The sequence below is a fragment of the Diorhabda carinulata genome, chromosome 4 (genome assembly GCF_026250575.1).
Source record: "Diorhabda carinulata isolate Delta chromosome 4, icDioCari1.1, whole genome shotgun sequence".
Taxonomy (NCBI): Eukaryota; Metazoa; Arthropoda; class Insecta; order Coleoptera; family Chrysomelidae; genus Diorhabda; species Diorhabda carinulata.
This window is the reverse complement of record NC_079463.1, coordinates 6,209,798-6,234,058: the sequence shown is the minus strand read 5'-3', so window position 1 is coordinate 6,234,058 and position 24,261 is coordinate 6,209,798. Positions and strand designations below refer to the sequence as shown.

The 24,261-nt window shown below is 29.7% G+C and overlaps 4 protein-coding genes across 4 annotated transcripts; 2 read left to right on the top strand and 2 right to left on the bottom strand.

Annotated features, from left to right (window-relative positions):
* Nucleotides 1-367: 367 nt before the first annotated feature.
* Nucleotides 368-6,629, top strand: LOC130893198 (transcriptional protein SWT1). The gene is made up of 8 exons (XM_057799096.1): nt 368-910; nt 1,196-1,345; nt 1,445-2,385; nt 3,235-3,403; nt 3,836-3,991; nt 4,634-4,737; nt 5,318-5,675; nt 6,430-6,629. The coding sequence occupies exons 1-8, from the start codon at nt 628-630 to the stop codon at nt 6,561-6,563; spliced, it is 2,295 nt and encodes a 764-aa protein (XP_057655079.1). The 5' UTR covers nt 368-627; the 3' UTR covers nt 6,564-6,629.
* A 142-nt stretch (nt 6,630-6,771) lies between these two features.
* On the bottom strand, nt 6,772-13,819 carry LOC130893199 (transcription factor 25). The gene is made up of 8 exons (XM_057799097.1): nt 13,515-13,819; nt 11,789-11,959; nt 10,665-10,864; nt 10,189-10,605; nt 8,987-9,400; nt 8,277-8,526; nt 7,374-7,537; nt 6,772-7,011 (listed from the first exon to the last, which is right to left on the bottom strand). Exons 1-8 carry the CDS (start codon nt 13,650-13,652, stop codon nt 6,822-6,824), a joined length of 1,944 nt encoding a protein of 647 aa, XP_057655080.1. The 5' UTR covers nt 13,653-13,819; the 3' UTR covers nt 6,772-6,821.
* LOC130893200 (actin-related protein 3) lies at nt 13,747-18,580 on the top strand. Its single transcript, XM_057799098.1, has 6 exons — nt 13,747-14,354; nt 14,412-14,592; nt 14,741-15,055; nt 15,797-16,333; nt 16,965-17,048; nt 18,269-18,580. The coding sequence occupies exons 1-6, from the start codon at nt 14,311-14,313 to the stop codon at nt 18,362-18,364; spliced, it is 1,257 nt and encodes a 418-aa protein (XP_057655081.1). The 5' UTR covers nt 13,747-14,310; the 3' UTR covers nt 18,365-18,580.
* A 1,507-nt stretch (nt 18,581-20,087) lies between these two features.
* LOC130893201 (syntaxin-7) lies at nt 20,088-23,604 on the bottom strand. The gene is made up of 5 exons (XM_057799099.1): nt 23,282-23,604; nt 22,899-22,968; nt 22,222-22,472; nt 21,751-21,878; nt 20,088-21,446 (listed from the first exon to the last, which is right to left on the bottom strand). Exons 1-5 carry the CDS (start codon nt 23,379-23,381, stop codon nt 21,195-21,197), a joined length of 801 nt encoding a protein of 266 aa, XP_057655082.1. The 5' UTR covers nt 23,382-23,604; the 3' UTR covers nt 20,088-21,194.
* Nucleotides 23,605-24,261: the final 657 nt, after the last annotated feature.

Genomic DNA, 24,261 nt, shown 5'->3' with positions numbered 1-24,261 from the left:
ATTACTAACGTTCCTGACAACCCTTGTTAAGGAGATGGGTCAAAATGAGTCTTGGAAGAATTAACGGAATTATCAAAACTCAAGCAACGCAGATTGCAGCAATGAGAATTTATCTCATTATTTGTTGCGGTATGGGAAATTATAAATACTTTTGAAGCATTCTTGTGACGCCCCACCAAATATTTTACTATCGCCGCAAAAGATATTTTAATTTTACTTTTATGTAAATCTATTCAAAACTCCACTAAAAAATTCAATAACTTAACAAATTATAACATAACCTCTTTAAGCTTTCGCTTTATTTTGTGTTTTGCCATTCGTTAATATTTATCTCAACGCTCAAAACGCCTCCTAAACAGAATTCACTAAGTCTTAGGGTATGTTCTGTGCTATCAGTTTCACCATTGATTCCTATTCTTTATACGATGGTTTCAACAAAGTTTTAATATATTAATTGAAATATTAAATAAGGTTTTATGTATAGAATCACCTAGATTCGTTGTTGCACTACTGTTAAATATCAATATAACAAAGTGTATTCTACTATTTTCTGTAAAGTGTGAAAATTTTTAAAAAAGAAGAAGTAGTCAATTCCAAACAAAAGTTTTTTGAAAAATATTTTTTGAAATGTCTAAAAATGAAAAAGGATCTAAATTGAGATTAAAAAGGTTTGATAAGATTGAGATATCAGAATCGACTGATCAGTTAAACAAAGTGGAAAAATCAGATGGACTTGAAAAGCCCAGATTAAACGACGAAATACAGATGTCCACAGAAAAATCTTGTAATTTCATGCACCCACCTTGTCGTACAACAAACCTAGCGAATAAAAGACTACAAAAACTTAAGCAAACAATACAAAGTGATTTAAAAAATCGGAAACACTTGTCAACTGTAACAACTAAGGATAGTAAGAATCCCAAATTTGAATATAAATATTATATTTATTCTGTTTGTATATATGCTGCACTCGATTGGCGGATTCGAGCAATGACGAAAATTGATACTCACAACCTGTTGAGAACTTGGCAATTCAGTCGGCTACTGAATAAGTATACTAGGTGAAATGAGTTTTGTGCAAATTATCCAAACCCACAATAAAATTTCGAGAATAAGTGTACTACAGACAAAATTTTGGTCATTGCCAGAGTTTGTCAATCGAGTATACATATACATTTTTTTTATTTTATTTTAGGTTTGTTAAAACAAAACTTTCAAGAATGTGAAGCCAGTATTTCAAAGAATTCAAGCAAATTGATAAATTCTAATAACTTTGTGAGAATTGAAAGTAATCAACAGAGACTCAGCACTATTAGTAGAATTAACAAATCTACAAGTAACATTGGTAGGTTAATACAATCAGTGTTAACAGTTTTTATGGCCTATATGTATATAACTTTATCAATCAATGTATTTTTACATAATATTTTAAAATTCCTTACAGGTTCCAATAGATCATCCATAAGCTCTCAGCAAGATGTAGTTGGACTAAACTCGTCAGTTCAGACCTTAAAAACGACTAAACCAATAAAAGAAAATTACCAATCTCCACGAATAGAAGAAAAACCTAACAGAAAAAGAAAATTTTCAGATATTATTCCTCTTTTTTCCGATGAATATATTCCAATTAAAAAATTCTCTGCGGAACCCAATAATATTTCACAAGTAAAAACAACTTCGAATTCGCATAAATCAAAATTATCTTCTAGAGTTTTAAAAATAAAAAGAAAAACTGACAAAATAAATAGTTCCCTAACATCCCCTTCTAAATCAAATGATCAATTAGAAAAACATGAATTAAATTCTTCTACATCACACTCAGTACATAAACTTCCAGACAGTAATAAACCAAATCAAGACACTCCATTTCAGTTATGGGAAAATACAAAAAATAATAGTAGTAATTCAGATTTTGTGAATAAAAACATTTCAAATATTCATGTATCACCAATGTTGAAATTATGTAGCCAGGTTGAATCAAATGAAACTGATAATTTCATGATACAAAGTAAACCTCATAGTTTACTACAAAATCGTTTAAATAGGTATAAATTATTAAATAACGAATCACCCCCCCATTCTACGGATATTAATAGAGCTTCAACTAGCTCAACAGTCAACAAAGAACCTACAGATAACAATATAAATTCATCAAATAATTGTATTGTTAGTAAAACTCTTTCTCAGGAAATGATTTCTGCCCATAATACACCCTTACTCGATGGTGATGATCCTTTTGATCATAAAATGGCGATGACAGCTTCATGGATTCAAAATCACCAACAATATAACCCTATATATAAAATTACTGATGGAGATCATGAAAAACTATCAACTGTAACTAATGTTGATAATACCAAAGAAGAAGAAATGGAATGGACAAATGTAAGTATGTTAGAAAATTTTACATATTCTTATTTCAAGTATAAAAAGCTAGTAATGAGAAGTCAGAAACATCAAACGGATTTTGATGGAAAATTTGTCCCTAATTATCACCAAAGAACTATTATTGTGGCTCTTGACTGATTCCCACAGAAACAATGTTAACGCCAAGTAAGGGCTTATCATGCTTTATGACCACAGAGCCATCCAAGACTGCACATTTATTGGTGTGCCCAAATGTACCTCAAACACAAAAGAAACGACCAAACCGCTCAATACTACCACTACAATTACAGTGTCTGACTCAGTGGGGTACCCAGCTGGAAACATTTTCTTGTTGCAAGATTACTTTGCTTAAAAAGTGAAATTTTTTTCATAAGCTTGATCATTGGTTTCTTCACGATTTTATTGATTGTAACCAATTGATTTCACCAAGCAGTTCAGATTGCCCATCAATATAAGGCACTAAATCGTCCACATACTACTTGTAAAGTCCTCCATATGATACTTGCACAGTTTTAAATTCTATTTTTGTGTTTGTCAAAATACCAAAAGGTTATAAATATAATAGAGCATTATTATATTTATTGGCACTCAAAATTCAATTTTGGGACATTTCTATCAAAAAATAACTTGTATCATGTAAATTCTAAATAGTCTGATAAAGGCATTTTTAATACTTGTGGAGCTAACATTATATGATACCAAGGAATCGACTTAAGGCTTTACCTACCTCAGAAACGTTATAGTGTTGAAAGTATTTTAATACTCCTGGACCAGAACTACTTCGAGGAAGAAGTCTTGTCTTACAATATCAAAAAAAATTTTTTTTTTAATTAATATATATTTTAGGCTGAATCAGATATTAATGAAGATTCTCAGTTGACTGAAGATCAAAGTAATACCATAGATTCAATTAAACTTAACCAAAAAGAGCAACGTTTGTGTATAGTTGTCGATACAAATGTTTTTATTTCTGATATGGCGAAAATTAATGATATTATTCATTTGAAAGTTACAGGTAAATAAGATGTTGACATATAAGTGAAAATTTCAGTGATTTTGATGTAATAGCCATAAAATTATTTAAAAAACTATTTCTAGATGGTAAATATAAATATAATTGACACTCTTTCGAACAGTATTTCATGTAGTTTGCTTTCTATTTTTTTTTCCTTTGTTCTTAACTTCTAAGTGAGTCTTCATCGTTTGTTATTTTTTTTTTATAAATTATATTAAGAACAACCTCGTCATCAGCAATGCAATGAAAAAAATTCTTATACGACCTACCCTAAGATTGTACAGGTTTTCCCTGTCAAAATTACAGATTGTTGATATGAGCTGCCCTTGACTTTCAGATAGTAGTGTAGAATTATTTATTCCAAGAAAGACATTACATACGTTAACAATTTTATAAGTCCTGGAACACACTATACAACGACATTTCTTTTAGGTCCACTTCAACCTCTAGTCTACATTCCTTGGATGGTAATAACGGAGCTTGATGAAATAAAAGATAGACCAAACAATAGTTCTTTGAAGAATAAAGTTTATAATGCTATAAAATGTATAAATAAATTCCTAAGTGAAGAAAATCCTAATGTTAAAGGTTAGTTTAAATAATTTCTCTAGTATCCTTAACGGTCAAACTTTACACTGTACAAACTGAACTTAGTGAGTGATATACCCCTATTTTATTGCATAAGAAGTACAAACCATTAAATTTCACTTAAAAAAGAAGACCGCACACTCCATTACTAAGTTGGAACCTTTGGTGGTATTCATACTGAACACATGTTTATACTACCACTACACCAACACTTACAATTACACTGTCTGACGTGCGTTTCAATAACCAAGTTATCATCTTCAGAGACTGAAAACGAAACGCGCGTCAGACAGTGATTTGGTGTAGTGGTAGTGTAAACAGTGTGTTCAACACACTTCATGTTTGAGTGCCCTATAAGATGAATAATAACCTGAATAACCGATTCCCTTGTACTCTGACCGAATAAGAAGGACTAAGGTATGGAAGACCCATTTACAATGTTCATATCAATAGGTATAGGTTTTAAATAAATTGAGTAAATAATTTCTGCTAGTTAAAAGGACAAAAATTTCATTTTCTCATGTTGAGAATCAATTATTGAAAAATTTATTAATTTCACATTTGAACTACACCATTAACAAAATGAAAAACATAATGTCAATTTTCAGATTCTAATATATGTGATAATGTTCCAAATTATAGGTCAAACAATCTGTGATATGGGAAAACAAATAAATGTAGGCCCCGCTCAAGATGATAAAATTATAGGAACATGTTTACAAGCAGCTGAAAAATACGAAAATGTGGTAAGTATTGGAAATTTCCAAGTATTGTAAACATTTTTATAATAATTTTAATTTAGCTAGAAGAAACAGTAATTTTTTTATAATTATGTTTTATTAGTAATCAAAACTTTACAATAGTTCAATAAGCTAATTGATTGGCTTGTGAGCTTGAGCTCCTATTAACATGTGAGGTCATCTCCAGTGATAGGAGATCTTCAACCAACTTTCAAGCCAGCCGGGCCAGTTTCTTTTGAGTCTTCTGTCCGGTTAGGGTTCTAAGAGTGGAGGATTGATGTGCAGTTCTAGTTTATTGCAGTGTTTTATACTTTGATCTGTATCTGATTATACTTCTTGTATATAGGGGTTTTTAAGCCTTGCTGGCCCATCCCAATAGCTTAATACCACATCTTCAAATTGGCTTTACAATAACAAATGCGATTTGATGAAATCAAAATAAAGTTTAACAACAGTAGTTTTGTGATTTTGTAGCTATACCATATGTAAAGAATGCAAAAAAAAAACAATATTTAATCCATGGGCACGAGCATTATCCAAAGCCTCATGAAGTAACTACACTAAGTAATTGTTAATTTGTTTATAGATGCTGCTATCAAATGACGTCAATTTAAAAAACAAAGCCTTGATTAACAATATCGCTGTTAGTTCAGCACACGAAATAATCATGAAGATTATGTCGAAACTAGTCAAAAATACAAAATTTCAAAAAATAAAGCAAAAAATGGGTATGATTTGCTCGTCAATTATTTGCGAATGCGCAAAAGAGGCATACGGTGACGTTTGGATGAAAATGGACATGATGACAAATCCACCTTGGTCTTTGGGAGAATGCTTAAAAAGGTTTCGGAAGTACTGGAGCTCTGTCTATCGAGACAAACTTATGAAACAGTTTTTATCAACTATTGATAAATTACAGCAACTACTTGACGCCCATTCGACGTGTAAGTATTACCATATCTTTTTGATTTAACATGCTTATTAATCACTATTTTTGTTTTAACCTATATTTTAAAAATTTTGTAATATAGATGTCACCTATTGTGCATCTTGGTTGTTTACCTTTCTATTATGGCTACTTCAAGTGCTTTACACCAATTTTTCACTCATACAAACTCAAATTGAAAATCTGTGCCCGATTACTCGGGCAACAACGAAGCGCACTCACTGGGAACTGCAAACTCATCAATAAGCACAAAACCCATTCTTGAGGGGTAACGATCCGCTGCAATGCGGGCTGGGCGGAGATGAATGAAGACACTTGGCACACACACATAGATGACCTTCTGCCTTCTGCTCTAATTAAATAGTCACAAAATCCGAGTAGTGACTGGACACTGTCATCTAAGACGCAATTTCCACACATCTGCGATCACGTCATCTTTGAGTGCCCAGCACTCACACAAGCGCGGATCAAATACTTGAACAAGCCTCACAAGGCTTCTCGAAGGACATCTGTCTTTGATAATGTCAAGTGGGGCATGACGGGCTATGTGCCCAACGACCCTTGGTTGTACAATATGCTACTATGAACTATGAAGCTCAAATTGTTCAGTTTTATTGAGCCTTGTATGAAGCTGTTGCAGTGTTTAAGTATCAAGATGATATTTAAGTTTAGCATCCAATTATTTTACTTAATAGATTAAAAATTATCTCAACGATTCCTAAATAATCGACTCAATTTATTTTTAATTTTAGATATTACTGATGATTCTGATAAATATCAAGAATTTGTAAAGTTATGTCTTAACCTATGCATTTTTTTAAAAGATATAGAAGAATATAAAGGATATATGGAAAATACTATAAATGATATAGTAAAAATTGGATAGTATCTTTGTTTTTGTTGACAGTTATTTTTTTATGATGAAAATTAAAGAGTTTTATTTTTTCAGAAATTTAGTTTTATTATACCTATTAACCTTTTTGTGAGGCTGTTGTCAATTCACCAAAACAAATTGTCAATGTTCAAAAACCACTTTCTGGAAGAATAATATATAAGATTAGTTATATTTCAAGTAGTGTTACATAAATACAAAATGTTTTTAAAGCTTTAATTGTATTTTATCCTACATATTATGTAAACTTGATCATGTTAAATCGTCCCCGTCCAATGAATCATCGTTTTCTTCACCGTCTGCATCGTTTGGTACTTCCGGTTGTATGTTGTTCAATAAATCTCTCATAGCGTCCACCAAAGATGCGACGCTAGTTCGGAAATCTCCTACTTCCGTGTTTTCGGCTAAAGGTAAAGCACGGGCGCCATCTTCTTCTCTGGCTCTACAATTTAAAAAAATAATAAAGAAAAAGAATATATAAGAACATTTTAAAAAGTCACAAAAACAGTATTTGAGCTATAAGTATCCTAATTCACACTTATCTCACAAGGAAATTGCAAAATTATATAAAATTTGGGATAATGTTTATTGAGCTACGATATGGTAGGACAGTAAGGCATTATTTTCCCAAGGGCTTTCACTAATTCTCTGTATCATTCTATCGCGTTTCTCCCTCGGAGAACAGGACATCTGTTGTCCTGCATACACACTATGCCCATAGAACTTCTAAACAACTATTTTCAGGATAACATAACTAATCTTTTTTGGTTACAATTATTTATTATTGAAATAAAAAATACTTACGGTTCTGGTAAATTTGGGTTGAAGTTAGGTAAAAACGATCTGAAGAAAATCCCAAGTGTATTTCCACCTTGTTGTGTAAATGCAGGTCGTTTTGGTCGTGTATACAAATTAATGGAATCTTTTGGTGGTAGTGGATCAAAACTCATAACGGGTCCACTACTTTCCTAAAGATATAAACATTAATTTTTATAAATTTCAACACGATAGATATAACCTTATATTTCATATTAAGAATGTTATGTTATAATTCGCGGTAACTTTTAATATACATAAACAAAGTAGTCCGGAATTATGTACCTTAATTTCATGAATTTATTTAAAAAAATAAATGTTATTTTTGTACATAAGTGGTTAATTAAGAATCTTTATTTCAATTAACTTTTGATAACAGAATTATAGGACACCAGGATAACCATACCCTAATCTATATAAGTAATTTGGTAATGTAACTAAATGTTATATAATCTCGTCTTTTTAATTTTCCATTATTTAATGGATATCTTTTCCAAACAAAAAGATTGTTTTGTAGTTATTCTCTAGATGTTATAATTTTTTATTTATTTGAACTGAAAAGTGTGCATGTATTTTTCTATAATTGTTCTCACTTTTTCTTCAAGATAAAATGGATTGCAATACTAATAATAGATCAATCAAAAATATAAATCAAAAACACTATGAAAGAAGGTATAGTCCTTGTGCAACTTCCTCTTATCATTTGGAGGTTGGTGTTTTGAGAGACAATGTTGTCCTTGTAGTATTTTTTTGGCTGCAAGAAAATTAATCCAGAAAGAAATTTATTAAGACAAACAGAGCAAAAAATCTTGGAGTGTTTTGAAAATACTTTGAGAGAAAAGAGTATTTAATTTGGTTAAAAAACATTTACTGTACTGTTTTTTCACTTACATCAGTCATGGGAGAAACTCCCTTTATATCAGATAACAAAATGTGCCGAGATATGCTTAAAGGTAAAGATCCGTGGAAGCTTTTCATCCTCTTTAAATCATATTCATTTATGATCGGATCATTTTTCTCCACTCGATCCAATGTCTCATGGACATTTTTTTCCAACCAAGGTATGAGATCACTGTCTTTCCATATGTGGTAACTTCTATTCACATACAAGAGTATCAGTTGAGTTAAAGCTGGTGGTTGCCTAAAATCATTCACAGTAGCAATTCATTTTGGTTATAGAAATTTTTTTAATATACAATCGATATTCAATTATGAATAGCATGTCGATTCCGACAGTACATCCCAATATTTTTTTATTATCTTTGAGGTAAATTTTACTACTGATATTTGTTTCCAATATTTATGCAAAATAATTGAATTGTGTATATTGTGTAATTTTATGAAATCTGACATTAGCCAACAAGAAATTTTTATCCGTGTGTACGAAAATTTGACAGCTAGAATGTATTAATGATATTGAATTCTGCTTGATACTTCTATTTAATTCAAAGCTATTTATAACTCAAAAAAATTGCTTTTATATCAGTATCCTCGTGTTTTTAAAAGCTACTTCATATTTTATTCAATTTTGGCGAAAATATTTAATCATTTATAGTATAAATTCTTAATTATATTTATTATAATAAAAAGAAAAAACTCACTTTTTTAAACCGTCGGCGTTGATAAAGAATGGATGACTAGTAACTCTGTTATCTGTCTGTATGCTACATTTTTCTACGAGCGGTAGTAATACTCCAGGAAATTTCAAAAAAGCATCTTGTAATATCAGATCCGCTTTGGCGCTATCGCCTAAGTAGAAGTGCGCAACTGCCAGTGAATATGCGAAATTAGGTAACCATAATAAATTTTTGGAATTATCCAATTCAGTGACAAAGTCAATAAACCATTGGTATTCCCTAGCTCTGATCGCATAAAAATCTATAGCTAAAATTATAGCCAACGGATCGCCTTCCGGATCCAGAGATAGTAATAATTTACAAAATTCTAGTGAAGTACGGTAGCAGGCTTTTCCACCAATAAACATTAAATGTTTAAATATTGTTATATACAAAGCTCTAGAAAAAAAAAAAATTTAGGTTATGTCAGGTTCAATAATAATACAGTGCAACCTCGATATAACAAATCGGAAGGGAACAAGTAAATATTCGTTATATCAAGTAATTCGTTGAACTGAGGTTTGTTATGTTGAGGTTAGGTTTTTCTAAAATTCGTTATAAAGAGGTAAAAAAATAGTTTCATTGTTTCACTAACAAAAGCGTGTCGAAACCTGTTACGCCATGAATCTCATACTATAGAGTTATTTGTCTAATTTGAAGTCTAAGCCAAACTGACAAATTGCTGCTATTTCTCTAACAGCAAACAAAAAGTTTAGGTATCCTGCCATAACCACAGTGTGAGAAAAGCAGCTGTCGACCTTGGTTTTAACATAATTGGATATCATCAGGATAGTGACCTTTTGGTATGAAATCACTTATCCAAACTGTGAAATCGCTGCTATTTGGTTTGCATAAGCCTACATGTATCAGTAAGGAATAAATGGCACAAACTCCAAACAAAAAGATTAGGTATCCTGCCATATTGACAGTGTATCTAAATATTATGGACTAAATTCTAATATCTATTTATTTTGGAAATATTTTCATTCGTTGATCTTCTGTGTTCAACATTTTATTACAAATTTGTGGTTGACATTGTTGGAGATTCAGATATATTTGCAAGATAGAGTAAACTATTCATAAACAGAATATTGGAATTATTTCTCCCTTTTTCAAATTTCTTCTGTATGTACAAAATTTGATCCTAATTAATATTTCTGATTATAATAAAGATCAAAATTTATTACCTGTTCTCTTGTCTCCTATAATCTAATCTACAATTCCCTTGAGCAACGTTGAACAAAGGATGATAAGCATACTCTAAACAATATAGTGCTCTTTCTATCAATTCAGCTGCCGTAGCAAAATCTTCACTTAACTTACAAAGGTCTGATAGTTGAATCAAAGCATCAATATGGCATTTATGTTGATTTATTATATCAACAATCTTATCAGGATCCAAACTCTCCACTGCATCCAAAAATTTATTTTGTACTTGTCTATAATTCTGACTGTGTTCGTAGGTAAAATATTGAATGTTGTTTTTGTTTTCTAAATAAGACATGGAAAGACCCGACTTTCCAACATTGGGGAAATTTTCTTTGCAATTTATCATTGTCGTTTGTTTTACATGTCCTCTTCCACCTCCTCGATTTTTACGTTTACTAAAAGTAATATTATTGATCAACATTTAATAAAACAAAGTAACTCACTAAATACTCACTGATCACTTTGAACAATTTTGGGTCCAAAAATTCTTTTCAATTCATTATTTGGATTGAGGTGTTTGTGTTGAATAGACAAAATGTTCTTCCTCACATTAGTTCTATCATGTTTCAGTTGTGAAATAGGAGCAGTGTGTGACGTATAATCTTCGCCCAATATTCGATTAACCTCCCTTAAAGATTTCTCAACTTCATCAACCTGTTAACAAATGAAAATCATACAGTATTTTGAAAAAAATGAACAGAACATTAGAATATCAATAAAAATTCTTTAATCGGCTAATTCGAAGTTTCTTCACAATTTGCAATGAATTACAATGAACTCAAATGTTCCACTGGATTCCCAATCCACTTTATAATGGGAAAGTGTGAGTGTCACTGTGTCTTTGGTTCATACTGGCTTAAGTATAAGAAAAAACTTATAATTCTAAAAAATATACTTCAAATTAAAAAAAAATGGTTACTACTGCTTTAAAGTACAAACAACAACTGTAACAAAAAGATTTGCGAAATAATATTTTAATTAAGAACGAAATAGGTTCAATATTTTTACCTTATTCAAAAACTAATTTTCAATCAGAGGAGACAGTAAATCAAGGCAATTTATCAACAGAAACAAATAATAAGCATGCTGAAAAGGTCTACAAAGTGACAAGTTACAGAAATAAAATGTTTATCAACATGACTGAAAAATCTGCAAATCCTAATGAACTAAGAGAAAAACAATCCAACTTTATGGAACAATTAAATAGCTGAAAGATGTGAGACTATCTCTGTTTAATTATATTTTCACCGATAACTATTTTGATTAAAAAAATCATCACTAAAAACTTCTCATTTTTGTATACTTCCAACAAATTTGAATAAAATTAGAATACTAAAAGAATGAAAAGGGAAGCTGTGACATTAAAAGTTGTTGTAATTGCAAAGTTCAAATTTTTTATTTAAATTGATAATTTGCAGCAATGAAAATCCAATAAAATATGTATCTTATAGACTTCTAATGTCAATGTTTTGAATTCACACAGTATCTTTGTAAGCGATTCCAAAAACTATCCAGAGATCTTTCTTCATCACAAAAAATATTCTAAGTTCTATTTTAAAAATATTTTCAATTACTCACATCTGCATTGTCTTCACTACTTCTTTGTGCGTTAGTGTGTTTACCAGATTTTTTCTTCTTCTTTTTCTTTTTTTTCTTAATCTCATGATGTTCTCCCTCACATGATTTTGCAGCTTCAGTCTCATTATCATCTTCTTTCACTTCACTTTCTGAATGTGATTGTTGATTTAACTGTAAAATGAAAAATTACATGATTTCACAATAAAAATATCATACATTAATATAAGGAAAACAATATATTACAAACATCAAACGTTTCGATCCTTTATTTCATCTGAATCAAGGCTAAAAATATATTTTATAACTCAAACATTGAGGAAGATAAACATATCAAGAATGACATTGAAAACATCTTTTAAAGCTTCAAAACTATTTATAGAGATGTAAAAAGTATCATACAGTCCCATCCATCATTTAGATAAGTATTATGTAAATATGTAAGGACTTGTCAGAAGCTATAACCCAGGTTCAGGTAGATCAGCTGATTGCAGATTCTAACCCAGAATGACATTTAGTTCACTGTTTCCTAACGTCGCGTTCAGTTTTTGGTGAAAATTTTAAATTTAAAACATGATCTACAAGAAATTTTGATTTTTATTGCCTTTTTGTGCATTAATTCTCCCATGATATTTATTTAGTTGTATAATAGATTCTAGATGTTTGATAATTGTTATTGAGTAGTTATAAATGTAACATATCAATTAATAGTAGACAGCCATTTGTAGGACTAAATAACATCCAACATTCAAATCATGATGAGGTTACTTAACTCTGTAATATCATTATTAATTTCATTAATTTGCTTCAAGAGAAGTTTTCCAGCAAATAACTAACTATATTCCAGGATTTAACACATCCTTACAAAATTACAGCCATATTTTTTTATGGAATTGACTATTATTGTAAATACTGAAATAAAGATTTCCGCTATCCCTAATACCTACTGCTCTTTTTCATAATCTCAATTTCAAATTTTTCTCAGTAGCTACATCATTTTCACTATACAGATTTTTAAATTAATCATTTCTATCTGGATCCGATCAGTTTTGGATCCCCAATATCAACGCACTTCACATATTCTTTATTGAAGAATTAGGGACTATTGAACAGAAATAACAATCTGGAAATTATTTATTGAAGAGTGACATGGGTTATAGGTCGATCAAAATGTCACTAAACAGAAGTTTGATACATAAATTCATAGAATTACTTAATAAATACTACTTAATAAATTAGGTCTTGAATCTATCCATAGTTTTGTTATTAAAAATGTTTGTACCAATGAAATTCACTCTTTTATTTTTTGATATTTTTTGTAAATGATAGTCGATATTTTTTATTTTGTTTATTCAATATAGAATTAATGATAAATATTGTAAATTATTTCAAACAATTTGTTTAAAATATTAAACTTTTTTCAATTACCTCTTTATCTCTTAAGCTTCCTAATTTGAGAGAGCTTACATTGTGTTTGTAGCTTAGACAATAATATATTCACTAATTATCAATTTTCACTTACATTGTTTATGTTTAATTGGCTATAGATATTTCATTTATATTTTTTTAATATATAACACACGGAAAATTGCACTCAAAGCCAACATCTAACAAAAAACATAAATATGTATAAAAAGGAAAACAGCGGTTTAAAGTATTTAAAGAGGAATTTTAGGAAAAGATTGAAGATAATAACAATTTTTAACAATTTCAAATTTGGACAACTCACCAAATCATAGCGATTAATATTTAACTGCTTTCGTCGAGCTCCTCCACTTACTGGTGTGTCAGTTTCAGTGTCGGAAACTTCTTCTTGAAGCTCCTTCTCCTTATCTCCTTGAAGCTTTCTTAAAACTCGAGACGACATGATAACTTCTTTTACAAACTTACTTTATTTCAATATTTTCCAATGTACAATTTTCAATCAATCCTTTCTACATCTTGTTTTGACGTTTTAACGTATTGTGATCATAGAGATCGTAAGTAACTAGATTAGAGATGTGAGACAAAGTTGACATAATAATCTTCTTTTTAAGACTATCAAGTTATCATTTTTTAATTGTACGGTGTTTTTATATAGATTATTACTTTTTTACTGTATATAGCGAAAAGTTTTTTCGAATTTAAGCCCTCGATTACATTCTTCTACAATGAGGATGCATCACGCAAATAAAAATCTGATAATTATAATTTCTTGAGTACTCTCTTTAAGAAACGTACAAATTGTTGAGTACTATCGCATTATCCAAACTTTGTACCTAATATACTATATTCTGATTAGTCAAACTAATTCATCTGATCAATAATTTAATTTTGATATGGACCACATAGATAAATTCATTCATATAAAACACGATTGAAGATGCATGGTCTTACGTCATGCACACAATAGACTGTTGACAGTTTCACACCCAGGGATTGTACTGGATTTTAGTGATAAAAATTGCAGTTCTTTATTATTTTAGGCGTGGTTCTAAATTTACCGGAAATATAATAACAATTTAGGCTTTTCTAAATTACCAATTATGGATGGTAAACTTCCAGCATGTGTTATAGACGTGGGAACGGGGTGAGACCTAAACATAACCCAATTTTGTTTTTGAGTTTACTTCAATTTAATATTTAGGTATACTAAACTAGGATTCGCTGCAAATAAAGAACCGCAATTTATAATACCTTCTGCCATAGCAATTAAAGAAACTGCAAAAGTAGGAGATACTACAACTCGTCGTTTAAATAAAGGAGTTGAGGATCTTGATTTTTTTATTGGTGATGAAGCCTTTGATGCTACAGGATATGCTGTTAAGGTGATTAAGCAAAATTATATATATATATATATATATATATATATATATATATATATATATATATATATATATATATATATATATATATATATATATATATATAATATTTAATATATAATAATTTTAAGTAATTTTATCTATTTTTCAGTATCCAGTCCGTCATGGTCTTGTTGAAGACTGGGACCTAATGGAAAAGTTCCTAGAACAATGTATATTCAAATATCTTCGTGCTGAACCTGAAGATCACTATTTTCTTCTCACAGAACCTCCACTGAATACTCCAGAAAATAGAGAATATATAGCAGAAATTATGTTTGAATCCTTCAATGTGCCAGGATTATATATAGCAGTTCAAGCAGTATTAGCATTAGCTGCTAGTTGGGCAAGTAGAAGTATTGAAGAACGTACTCTTACGGGGATAGTTATTGACAGTGGAGATGGTGTTACCCACGTTATTCCAGTAGTAAGTATCTTCATCTGGTGTAATATACATGTACCATATATATCAAATAAAAATTTTAATATGTACATTTTCAAATGCAATTTTGTTATTTATTGTAGTTTTCTTGTGTATAATTTATATTTAGATTTTATTTTATTTGTGTCTTTAGTTATTTGTTTGTTTGTTTATTAGTTGTTTACAATCTTTTGTAAACAAATTATAAACAATTTTTTGATAATAAAGCATTTCTCTCTCTCAAGTATATATAAAACTGCTTTTTGCAAAAATTGAAATAGAATGATTACGATTTTTCTGGCTCATGAATTCAACTATAGATAGAATCCATCTGTGTGTGAGTATAGGAAAAATAATTATATATCTAAGGCTCTTAGTACAGATGTCGATGGTGTAATCAAGGAAATATTTGTTAGAGCCCTTTTGTGGGACCAAAAAAATGACATTCATCACAATACATTTACTTATGCTATCTAGTTGCAAAATATATACCTCCAAATATGGGATTCATAGGTTTAAAAATCAAGCAAAACTTAAAGAAAAAATAGTAATATCTCCTCACAGGAAGCACATAGTGAGCTCAGGTTTTTTGAATTTAATTTCTGTATAGCTGTAGATGTGCTGAAACTAACCAAAATGTGATTTTTCCCATACCTTTGCAAAATTAAGTGCTCACAAAAATTTAATATTAAATCATTCAAGTTTCTAATAAAATTCACAAACTAATAAAGAATATTTGTTACATAGGCAGAAGGTTATGTTATCGGAAGCTGCATAAAACACATACCCATTGCTGGAAGGAATATTACATATTTCATCCAATCCCTTTTGAGAGAACGAGAGATTGGCATACCTCCTGAACAATCACTAGAAACTGCTAAAGCAATAAAAGAAAAGTACTGTTACATATGCCCTGATATAGCTAAAGAATTTTCAAAATATGATACAGATCCAGCAAAATGGATGAAAAAATATGATGGCATTAACTCAGTTACAAAACAACCTTTTAGTGTAGATGTAGGATATGAGCGATTTCTGGGACCAGAAATTTTCTTTCATCCAGAATTCTCTAATCCAGATTTTACTATACCATTATCTCAAATTGTCGATGATGTTATTCAAAATTGTCCTATCGATGTCCGCCGACCTTTATATGATAATATTGTCCTCTCTGGTGGTTCCACTATGTTCAAAGATTTTAGTAGAAGATTGCAGAGGGATATTAAACGCACTGTAGATGCAAGGCTAAAACTTAGTGAAACATTAGGTGGAGGTAGATTGAAGGTAAGTATCTTTTATATATAACTAATTTTAAAACTCAGTCTAATTTGCACCTTCAATTATTCTATGGTGCTCGAAAATGAGGGCGCCCAAAGGTCACCTAAGCCTAATGGAACAAAACACCAGCAGTCTATCTTCACTTTGTTACATTGCAATCAGTTGCACATGTTTTGATTTTCATTAAAACAGTATATTATGTGTAATTGTGTCATCAGTGTTGAAACATCAATCATGTTTATTGTCTGAACATTTTTAATTAATTCCAGCTTCCACAGCTGTTTTACATTACTTGAATGTTTCTTATGCTATTAAGTTCTCTTTGAAAATAACTATAGCTGCATGATGTTTCACCGACTTGTGCAGTAGGTATCTTCAGAAGTTGCTCAGTTAGAATTAATTAAATCTGTTTCCAACTATGCATCCCCTTGTAAAGATCAAAACGTTTTTTTTAAAACAATTTATAATAATAGTTATATTTTATTTGTTGTTATCTGATTAATGTTATCTAAAACAAAATCATTACAAATATTAGTAAAAGCTTATTAAACAGAAATATATAAATAAAATTTTGAAAACATCATTAAATTCCATTTTTTTCATTGTCATAATGTTACTTAGTCATTTATTTTCTCAGCCAAAACCAATTGACGTCCAAGTCGTTTCCCATCATATGCAACGATATGCTGTGTGGTTTGGTGGAAGTATGCTGGCTTCAACAGTAAGTTCAATTATGTCATATTATCTCTTAGTTTAAGTAGCTTTGTGGGCGACCAAGAGCCATTAAGTTCATAGGCCTTCTGATATGTGTGTTGTACCTCACATGACATTACCAAATGCCAATGTCCTTTTAGAAGCTGATTTGACTTGAACCTTTTGATGTAATTAGGGAAGCAGTGGCTTGTCCAAGTGTTTGAACCGTGCTCACGCGAGTGCTGGGTACTCTCAGATGACGAGCCCGCCTTAAATATGATATCAATGAGGTATTTCAATACAATTAATGATGTGTTTGTTGATATTGTAGTATTAACGAAAGTTTCAAGATCTTTGGTCCTTTTAAGAAAATGAGAGGCTAGTTTGTTCCACCCCTCAAGGTCTGCAAAATCTGCAGTCTTTGCCCTCTTTTTGACCCTATTTTACTATATTATGGTTGTATTTGTTGGGGCAGTGTCCTGTTAGAAGATCGACCAATCTTTTCTGGACATCTCAAGAAGCGCCTCAAACTTCTTAGTTTATGTGGTTATAATTATTTTGGATGGTCTTAGGCCTGAAGTAAGATATCATCTTATTCTTTAGCCATCTATTCAATTTGTTCTTAACGTACATCCGTTGAGGCCACATTAGAGCTCTGGTCAAAAATATGGAGTGTTGCTCCTTTTTGGCTATGCTGTTTTCTTCATCATTGTCTGGTACACCCTGGTGAGCTGGTAGCCACATTTAGTTAATTTGTTACTAGTAGTAGTACATTTTTTGTCAGACTATATTTGGAAAATTTGAATTTGTGTTGTAACATCAAAACTGTTTTGTTTAAAAATATGTCTTGTGTTAATTTATCAGTGATTCCCAAAGTGGTCCATGGGAAACTCGACAGGGTTCCATATAATTTTAATTGAGAGTTGACTTTTTACACGAGATTTGAGAATATAATAGGAAAATATATTCTCAAATAAAATTTTGAATGTGGTTTGAAATGAAAAAGTTGGGAATTCCTGATTTTTATTATAATAATTACATTTTTATTTTCTTGATCTAATTACTTAACTTAAAGATACTGTTGAGATGCCAAATTAGATGTGATGAAAAATTAATAATGATTACTTCAAAATACAACCCTTTAGCCACATGGAATTTTATATATCTAAAACCATTTACACAACATCCATACTGTTTTTAATCTGGATTGTAATATTTTGTTGCATACTAACGAAAATTTTATTTTAGCCTGAGTTTTATACTGTTTGCCATACTAAAGAAGACTATGAAGAATATGGACCCAGTATTTGTAGGCACAATCCTGTTTTTGGTACCATGACGTAAACTTAATGAAATTGTATATTAAACAGATTTTTTTATATTTCATATACACTTTTAATTTGCTAAATGTAAGTTCTAATTTTAAATATTCAATAAAACTTTATTTATTTCTTATGCTTTCACCTCAGGTGTATATACTAATAGGATATATTTAGCAATAATTACGAAATGAATGCGACGTTTTATAGTTTGTTAAAAATTAAACTCTTGTATTAAAAATTTCCTTTTATTGATAGAACTATATCCTATCGAAGTAGAATACTCAAAGAACTAATTCTCTATCAATCTGACATAAAAAATTTAGATAAAATAGATATACAATTATTTATAATTTTACCTCTTCTAGTAGTATGATTTTGAAAATCGAGAAAAAAAACTTTTCCTGGTCACTCTCAGATTATTTAATAAGAGTAAAAAATATTATAGTGAAAGAAGAGACTTGATCCATTGAAATGCTTAAATAATTGGTGAAATATTCTTTATTTACATAAAAATAAATACAATATACATATATATGAATAACAAATTTGTAAATACACAATATTTATAAATAAATAGAAATGGGATTAGACATTTTAAAATAATTCCTATTTTATATAAACTAATTTCATAATTTTTATAATTAACAGTATTATTATACTATTATAAAAATAGAAACAAGTATAGTATTGTTTCGGTTAAATCTTGGAGGATGTTACAAAGTCCAAAACAAAGAGGCATGATCTCTTATAATTTTTTGATATCCGTTTATTTAATGCAGTTCAAAAAATAGTTTTCAATTGAACAAAGTATACACATTCACCAAAAAAACAGTTTGTTAATGTTATAATGAAATGTGTAGGGTAAACCAAATAGTATGTACATAGTGAATATTGAACGTAAAATATGAGTTTCATCTTACAGTACTTCCATTCAACATTAGGTTGAGGTTAAATACATTTTATATCAGATATATTTACATCAGCAATGTTCGGTGTAGCTGCCATAGAAAACATAACCGGAAAACTTTTTTCTTAAAAACAATTGGAACTCCAATGAAATGTGTGAAATAATTAAAAAAATGTCTAGTAATACATATAGATCTGAACCTGACATAAAAGGACTTACTGGCTTGGCAGGAATTCAACTATTAGATATAAATCTTCTATACAAAATTTTCGTAACCCATTTGGATAAAATCGTAATTATGATCCAACAAGTACTTTGTATGGCTAGGTTAGCAAAGTGTGAAACACCACTTCATTCCTCATCTGTCAATATTGATGACAAGTGTTAATTGTTCTTGTATACAATTGGTGTAGAATTTATTTAAACTTATTTGGAGAGAAAAATTGACTGCACTTATGCAATTGGTCATGTCATTTTCCTTATTGTTTTTAAATGATAGCAGGGTGTATTTCTGGAGAAAAAATATTAGCTGAATCTACATTACACATTAAAACTCTTTTCTTTTCAATTATTCAAAGTACAAACCTGAATCCAATATTTGTTAGTATTTCACAGCATTCTCTTGTAACCTGCCACTACGACAGTCACGTTTTTTTATTCTTACAAATTTTTTACATTAAGACCACTCGCGAGACTTTTCTAGTACAATTAACGGTCTCATTTATTGCACCAATTTTTTCTTAGTCCTAGTTCTACTTTGATTTTAAACATCAGTTAAATAGAGGACAGGGCTAATGGCATTTTACAGTGTTCACTACAGGATGTAAAAAAATATCTGTTTAAGTCAACACGTTTAATAATAATATAAAACTTAACAAAAACTAAAATTTATTAAAATACAAGTTAAGAATAATGGACTTTGGGAAATATGACTAAATTTATCTCTCTATGATAGGGATTATAATACATTTAAATTAATATAAAGAATAGTATTTATAAAATATATTTAGGCCAAAGGAAGACGAAACTTAAAAGTACAATTAAAGTTTAAGTCCAAAAAAAGAGACAGTTTAATTATAAGCATGGTTGAACAAGTTCAGGAATTGAAGAAAGGGAAAAAAGGAATTAGGAACATAGAAAAGGTAGCAGAAAAAAATCATTACCATAGTGAATAAAATTGAATAAAAACTTTGTAAATAAAAGTTCGTGTATGAATTGAGTGCTGGGGGTTTATTTGATTAATCATGACAGCCAATTAATTGAATCATTAATCAGTTACCATATTTTAACACATTGAGTCCAACGGACAAAGTCTGCTCATTTGCATTAGTAACAGACTATTTAGATAAGGGTTAAAAATGATGCGAATATCTTAAAGAAAACGTATTCTGTTCTATCTGCTTTCATCAAGAGAAGCTTTTCTACATTTAGATTCTTATGGTCTAAATAAACCTAACACTTAAAACCAAATTACAAGTATTTCACAGTAGGAAGCAAGGCAATTTTATATTAAATTTCCTTATACAGTAGATATTATCTTGATACCTTAAAGCACAAATGAGCTATGTCCATTTCCCACTACTTTGGAAAACTCGAAGTAAAGTTTTGGTAAGTGCATATCTGTAGTAATGAAGCTCAATGTCTTTTGATATTTATTAATTGTAAAGTTTGTAAAAATATTACATGAAAACTTCTCATTCTAGAACCTGTCTTTGATTTATTTACTAGATGGACATAGCATATTTGTGTTCTCAGGTTTTGGTATAAAACTAATTGTTCTATATCAATTAACATACTAAATAGTCCTCAATTTCAATTTAGGATAAGGTATAGAAAATTTGATGAAATTGTTTTGTTTTTAATAACTTTAGACTAATTTTTCTTACTTTAGGAAATTATAAATATTTAGAACATCACAAGTTAATATCATAATAGCGTCACATTCTTAATTTCTAACAGACAAAACAATGATCAATATGATGATAATTAAAATGATAGTTGCGATACCAGCTAAGATTAACTTCTTTCTTCTTACTTTATTTTTGTATGTACCGGCCTCTCGTAATTGCTGAGCACCCTGACTGACAAAATCTGTGGTTCTTTCTACATTTGCTTCAATACTATCAATTACTTCTCCTTGCTCATGAACTAAAGTCCCCAATTCCTTGAATATTTGATTTACGTCGTTTATGTCACTCTAAAAAAATTTTTTAATGAGAAAACCAAATATCCTTATTTCATCCTTATCCTTATTTTATTAAAATTTTTTACATATTGCATATTTAGGCATTTCAATATTTTGACTACGAAAATGTAATAGCCTGTTATTGTATAGTGTTTAAAATGCTACTTCTTAAGAATATTATTTTCATGGCAATTCCTCCAGCACAAACAATAAATAAAATTGACAAGTTGTTATTTCACAACTTAGAATATGAGAAATGTCCATTGTTTGGTTGAAACTTTCTTTTAAAAACTAGATATTTCTTTTACAACCATACCTCTAACTGCCTTATAGATTGTTCCTGTTCTTCTAATTCTCGAAGATTGACTTCATCCTGCAACTGCACTTGCTTTGTATTATTATCTTGCAATTCTATAAGTTGTTGATCTTTGGATTTATATCCAACTGCAAATAAATGTATATTTGCAACAAAATATCTCTCTTTTAAAACAAATTACAAATCATGCTTCAGAAGTTTAATAATAAAACAATTAATCTATAAGAGTTGAAAGTGTGTAGAAGTGCATTGAAAAATCATCAAAAATAATTAAAAGATAATAGACAAATTAAACATAGACATAAGCATGTAAGGAAAAGGTGATGAATAAAACAAAAATAAATCATGATGCAACCAAACTAATTACCAAAAGAAACTATTAAATGAGAGGATTATGGATAAAACTGAAACTAGAAATTTTTATAGGAACATAATATATGAAGAAATGCTCAAATTTCAAGTTCAACTTACCAAGATGAGGTTCACTACCATATGCTTGAGCTTTGGCCTTGTTAACTTGCTCTTTTTCTTTGGAAGCAGTGCTTCTTTGGACATTTTGAAACATATTTAGTGAACTTGTGAATTCATCTTGTAAACGTTCTCTTTGCATCTTTCTCTGTCTTTGCTCCGACTGAGATAAAGATGGTGGAATGTTGCTAAGATCTTTGATATATCCATTTGTATCTTTCACCAATTGTTGAGTATAATGTTGAATGGAATGTCTAAAAGACGGACAGAAGGCATTAACATTTCTTTTGTTACAAAAGCAAAGTAAAATTGTTTATTTTCATTACATTCAATAAACTTTCAACAACAGAAACTTGTCTAGATATTTCCCAATTTTGTACAAAACACAGAAAAAAATATAATAGACTTATACTGAGTTATGGAGGATCTGGACAATGATATCAGATGTTCATTGCCCAATAAGAAAAAAAAAATAATGTCACTTGTAAATTTACCTTTAAATAAAGGCCAACAAAATTTTAGTTAGGTGCCTCTTAATAACAAAAAGGTGTTTACATTAGCTGGTTTGCATGAGATACAAATAAGTAAATATAATAAAATGGTTTAAACTTATCATAAGATATTACATAGGTAACTTTTTTAAATTCAATTTTATATAAAATAATTTATTTTAAACTTACAATTGTTTTCTTAGTTCAGGAGAATCTTGGTGAGTTCCTATTTGATTAACCATACGTTGCATAGAAGAAACTGAAAGACAGAATGTACTGAGATCACATATATATTTAATACTTGGCTTATACAATACAAGCATTAAATATTTATTATTATAATTAATATAAAAATTCACAATGATTTTTTTAAGATGAAAATACAGTATCAAAATAAAAAAATACATTTTTAAAATTAATGAGGAACTGAAATAATTGCATATAAATTTTACTCTTTTGCTGGCTGATCCAAAACAATGTTTGTTTTAAATATTTCTATTTTATATTTAAACAATAACAATTCTACCTACACATTTACACCAAACCATTAAGAAAAATGAATGTATATTTACCATTTTGTGATATTTTCTGAATACTAGTGCCAATGGTTTGGCACAGTTTTTGAAACTCTTGATCCTTATTTTGACTCCCATTTTGATAAGTTGATTCCATTGTGTATCTATAAATTATATTAAGCGATTATTAGTTTTATTTCAACTATTGTCGTTAAATGTTAGTATGCTTTTATTTTTATATGTATTAATATAAAATTTATGAACAAATATATTGTTTGAATAATATTAAAATCGATCACTTCAATTAACTCTAATGATTCATTGACTAAAAACAAATTTTTGACATTACATTGACAATCATTTGACAGAAAAGTGAATTTAAAATTAGTGCGTTCTGTGATTGGTGCATTCACATAAGTATTCATGGCGTCGAAAATACTCTTTTATGCATTCCGCATAGCGACTACCATCATTGTGGTTGCCGCTAGAATATAACTAATGACGTCATGACTAACGATCCCGACGACCCATGTCAAGAGGTGGGTTGAAGTGAACGTTAAAAGATTTTTAAAACTCAGAGCAACAAAGATTACAACCCTAAGAATCTATCTCATTATTTCATGCAGCAAGGGTCTTTATAAGTACAAATCTTAATAGTTCCGCAGAAGATATTTTTATTTTACTTTAATATAAATTAGTTAAATACTCCTCTAGAAAATTTAAATGATTTACAAATCGTAACAAAACCTCTTAAAGCTTTTCCTTAATTTTTTCTCTTTTAACATTTGTAATTATTTACCATGAAGCTCAAAACGTTTCCAAATCTATTCCAATTGGGTTCACGATTATAACGCTCTAGATTAAGTGGAATAAGAAAGACCGTGGTCGAAATTGTTGTAAGTGCTTAATGGAATGCACCAAAAGTTATTATTGTGGTTATCGTGGCCATCGAAATTGATGCTTGAACTATAACGTAAAAATTAGAAAAAGTGAATACACTGGCAGTAGAATACTGTTTGCAAGACGGATGGACTTGT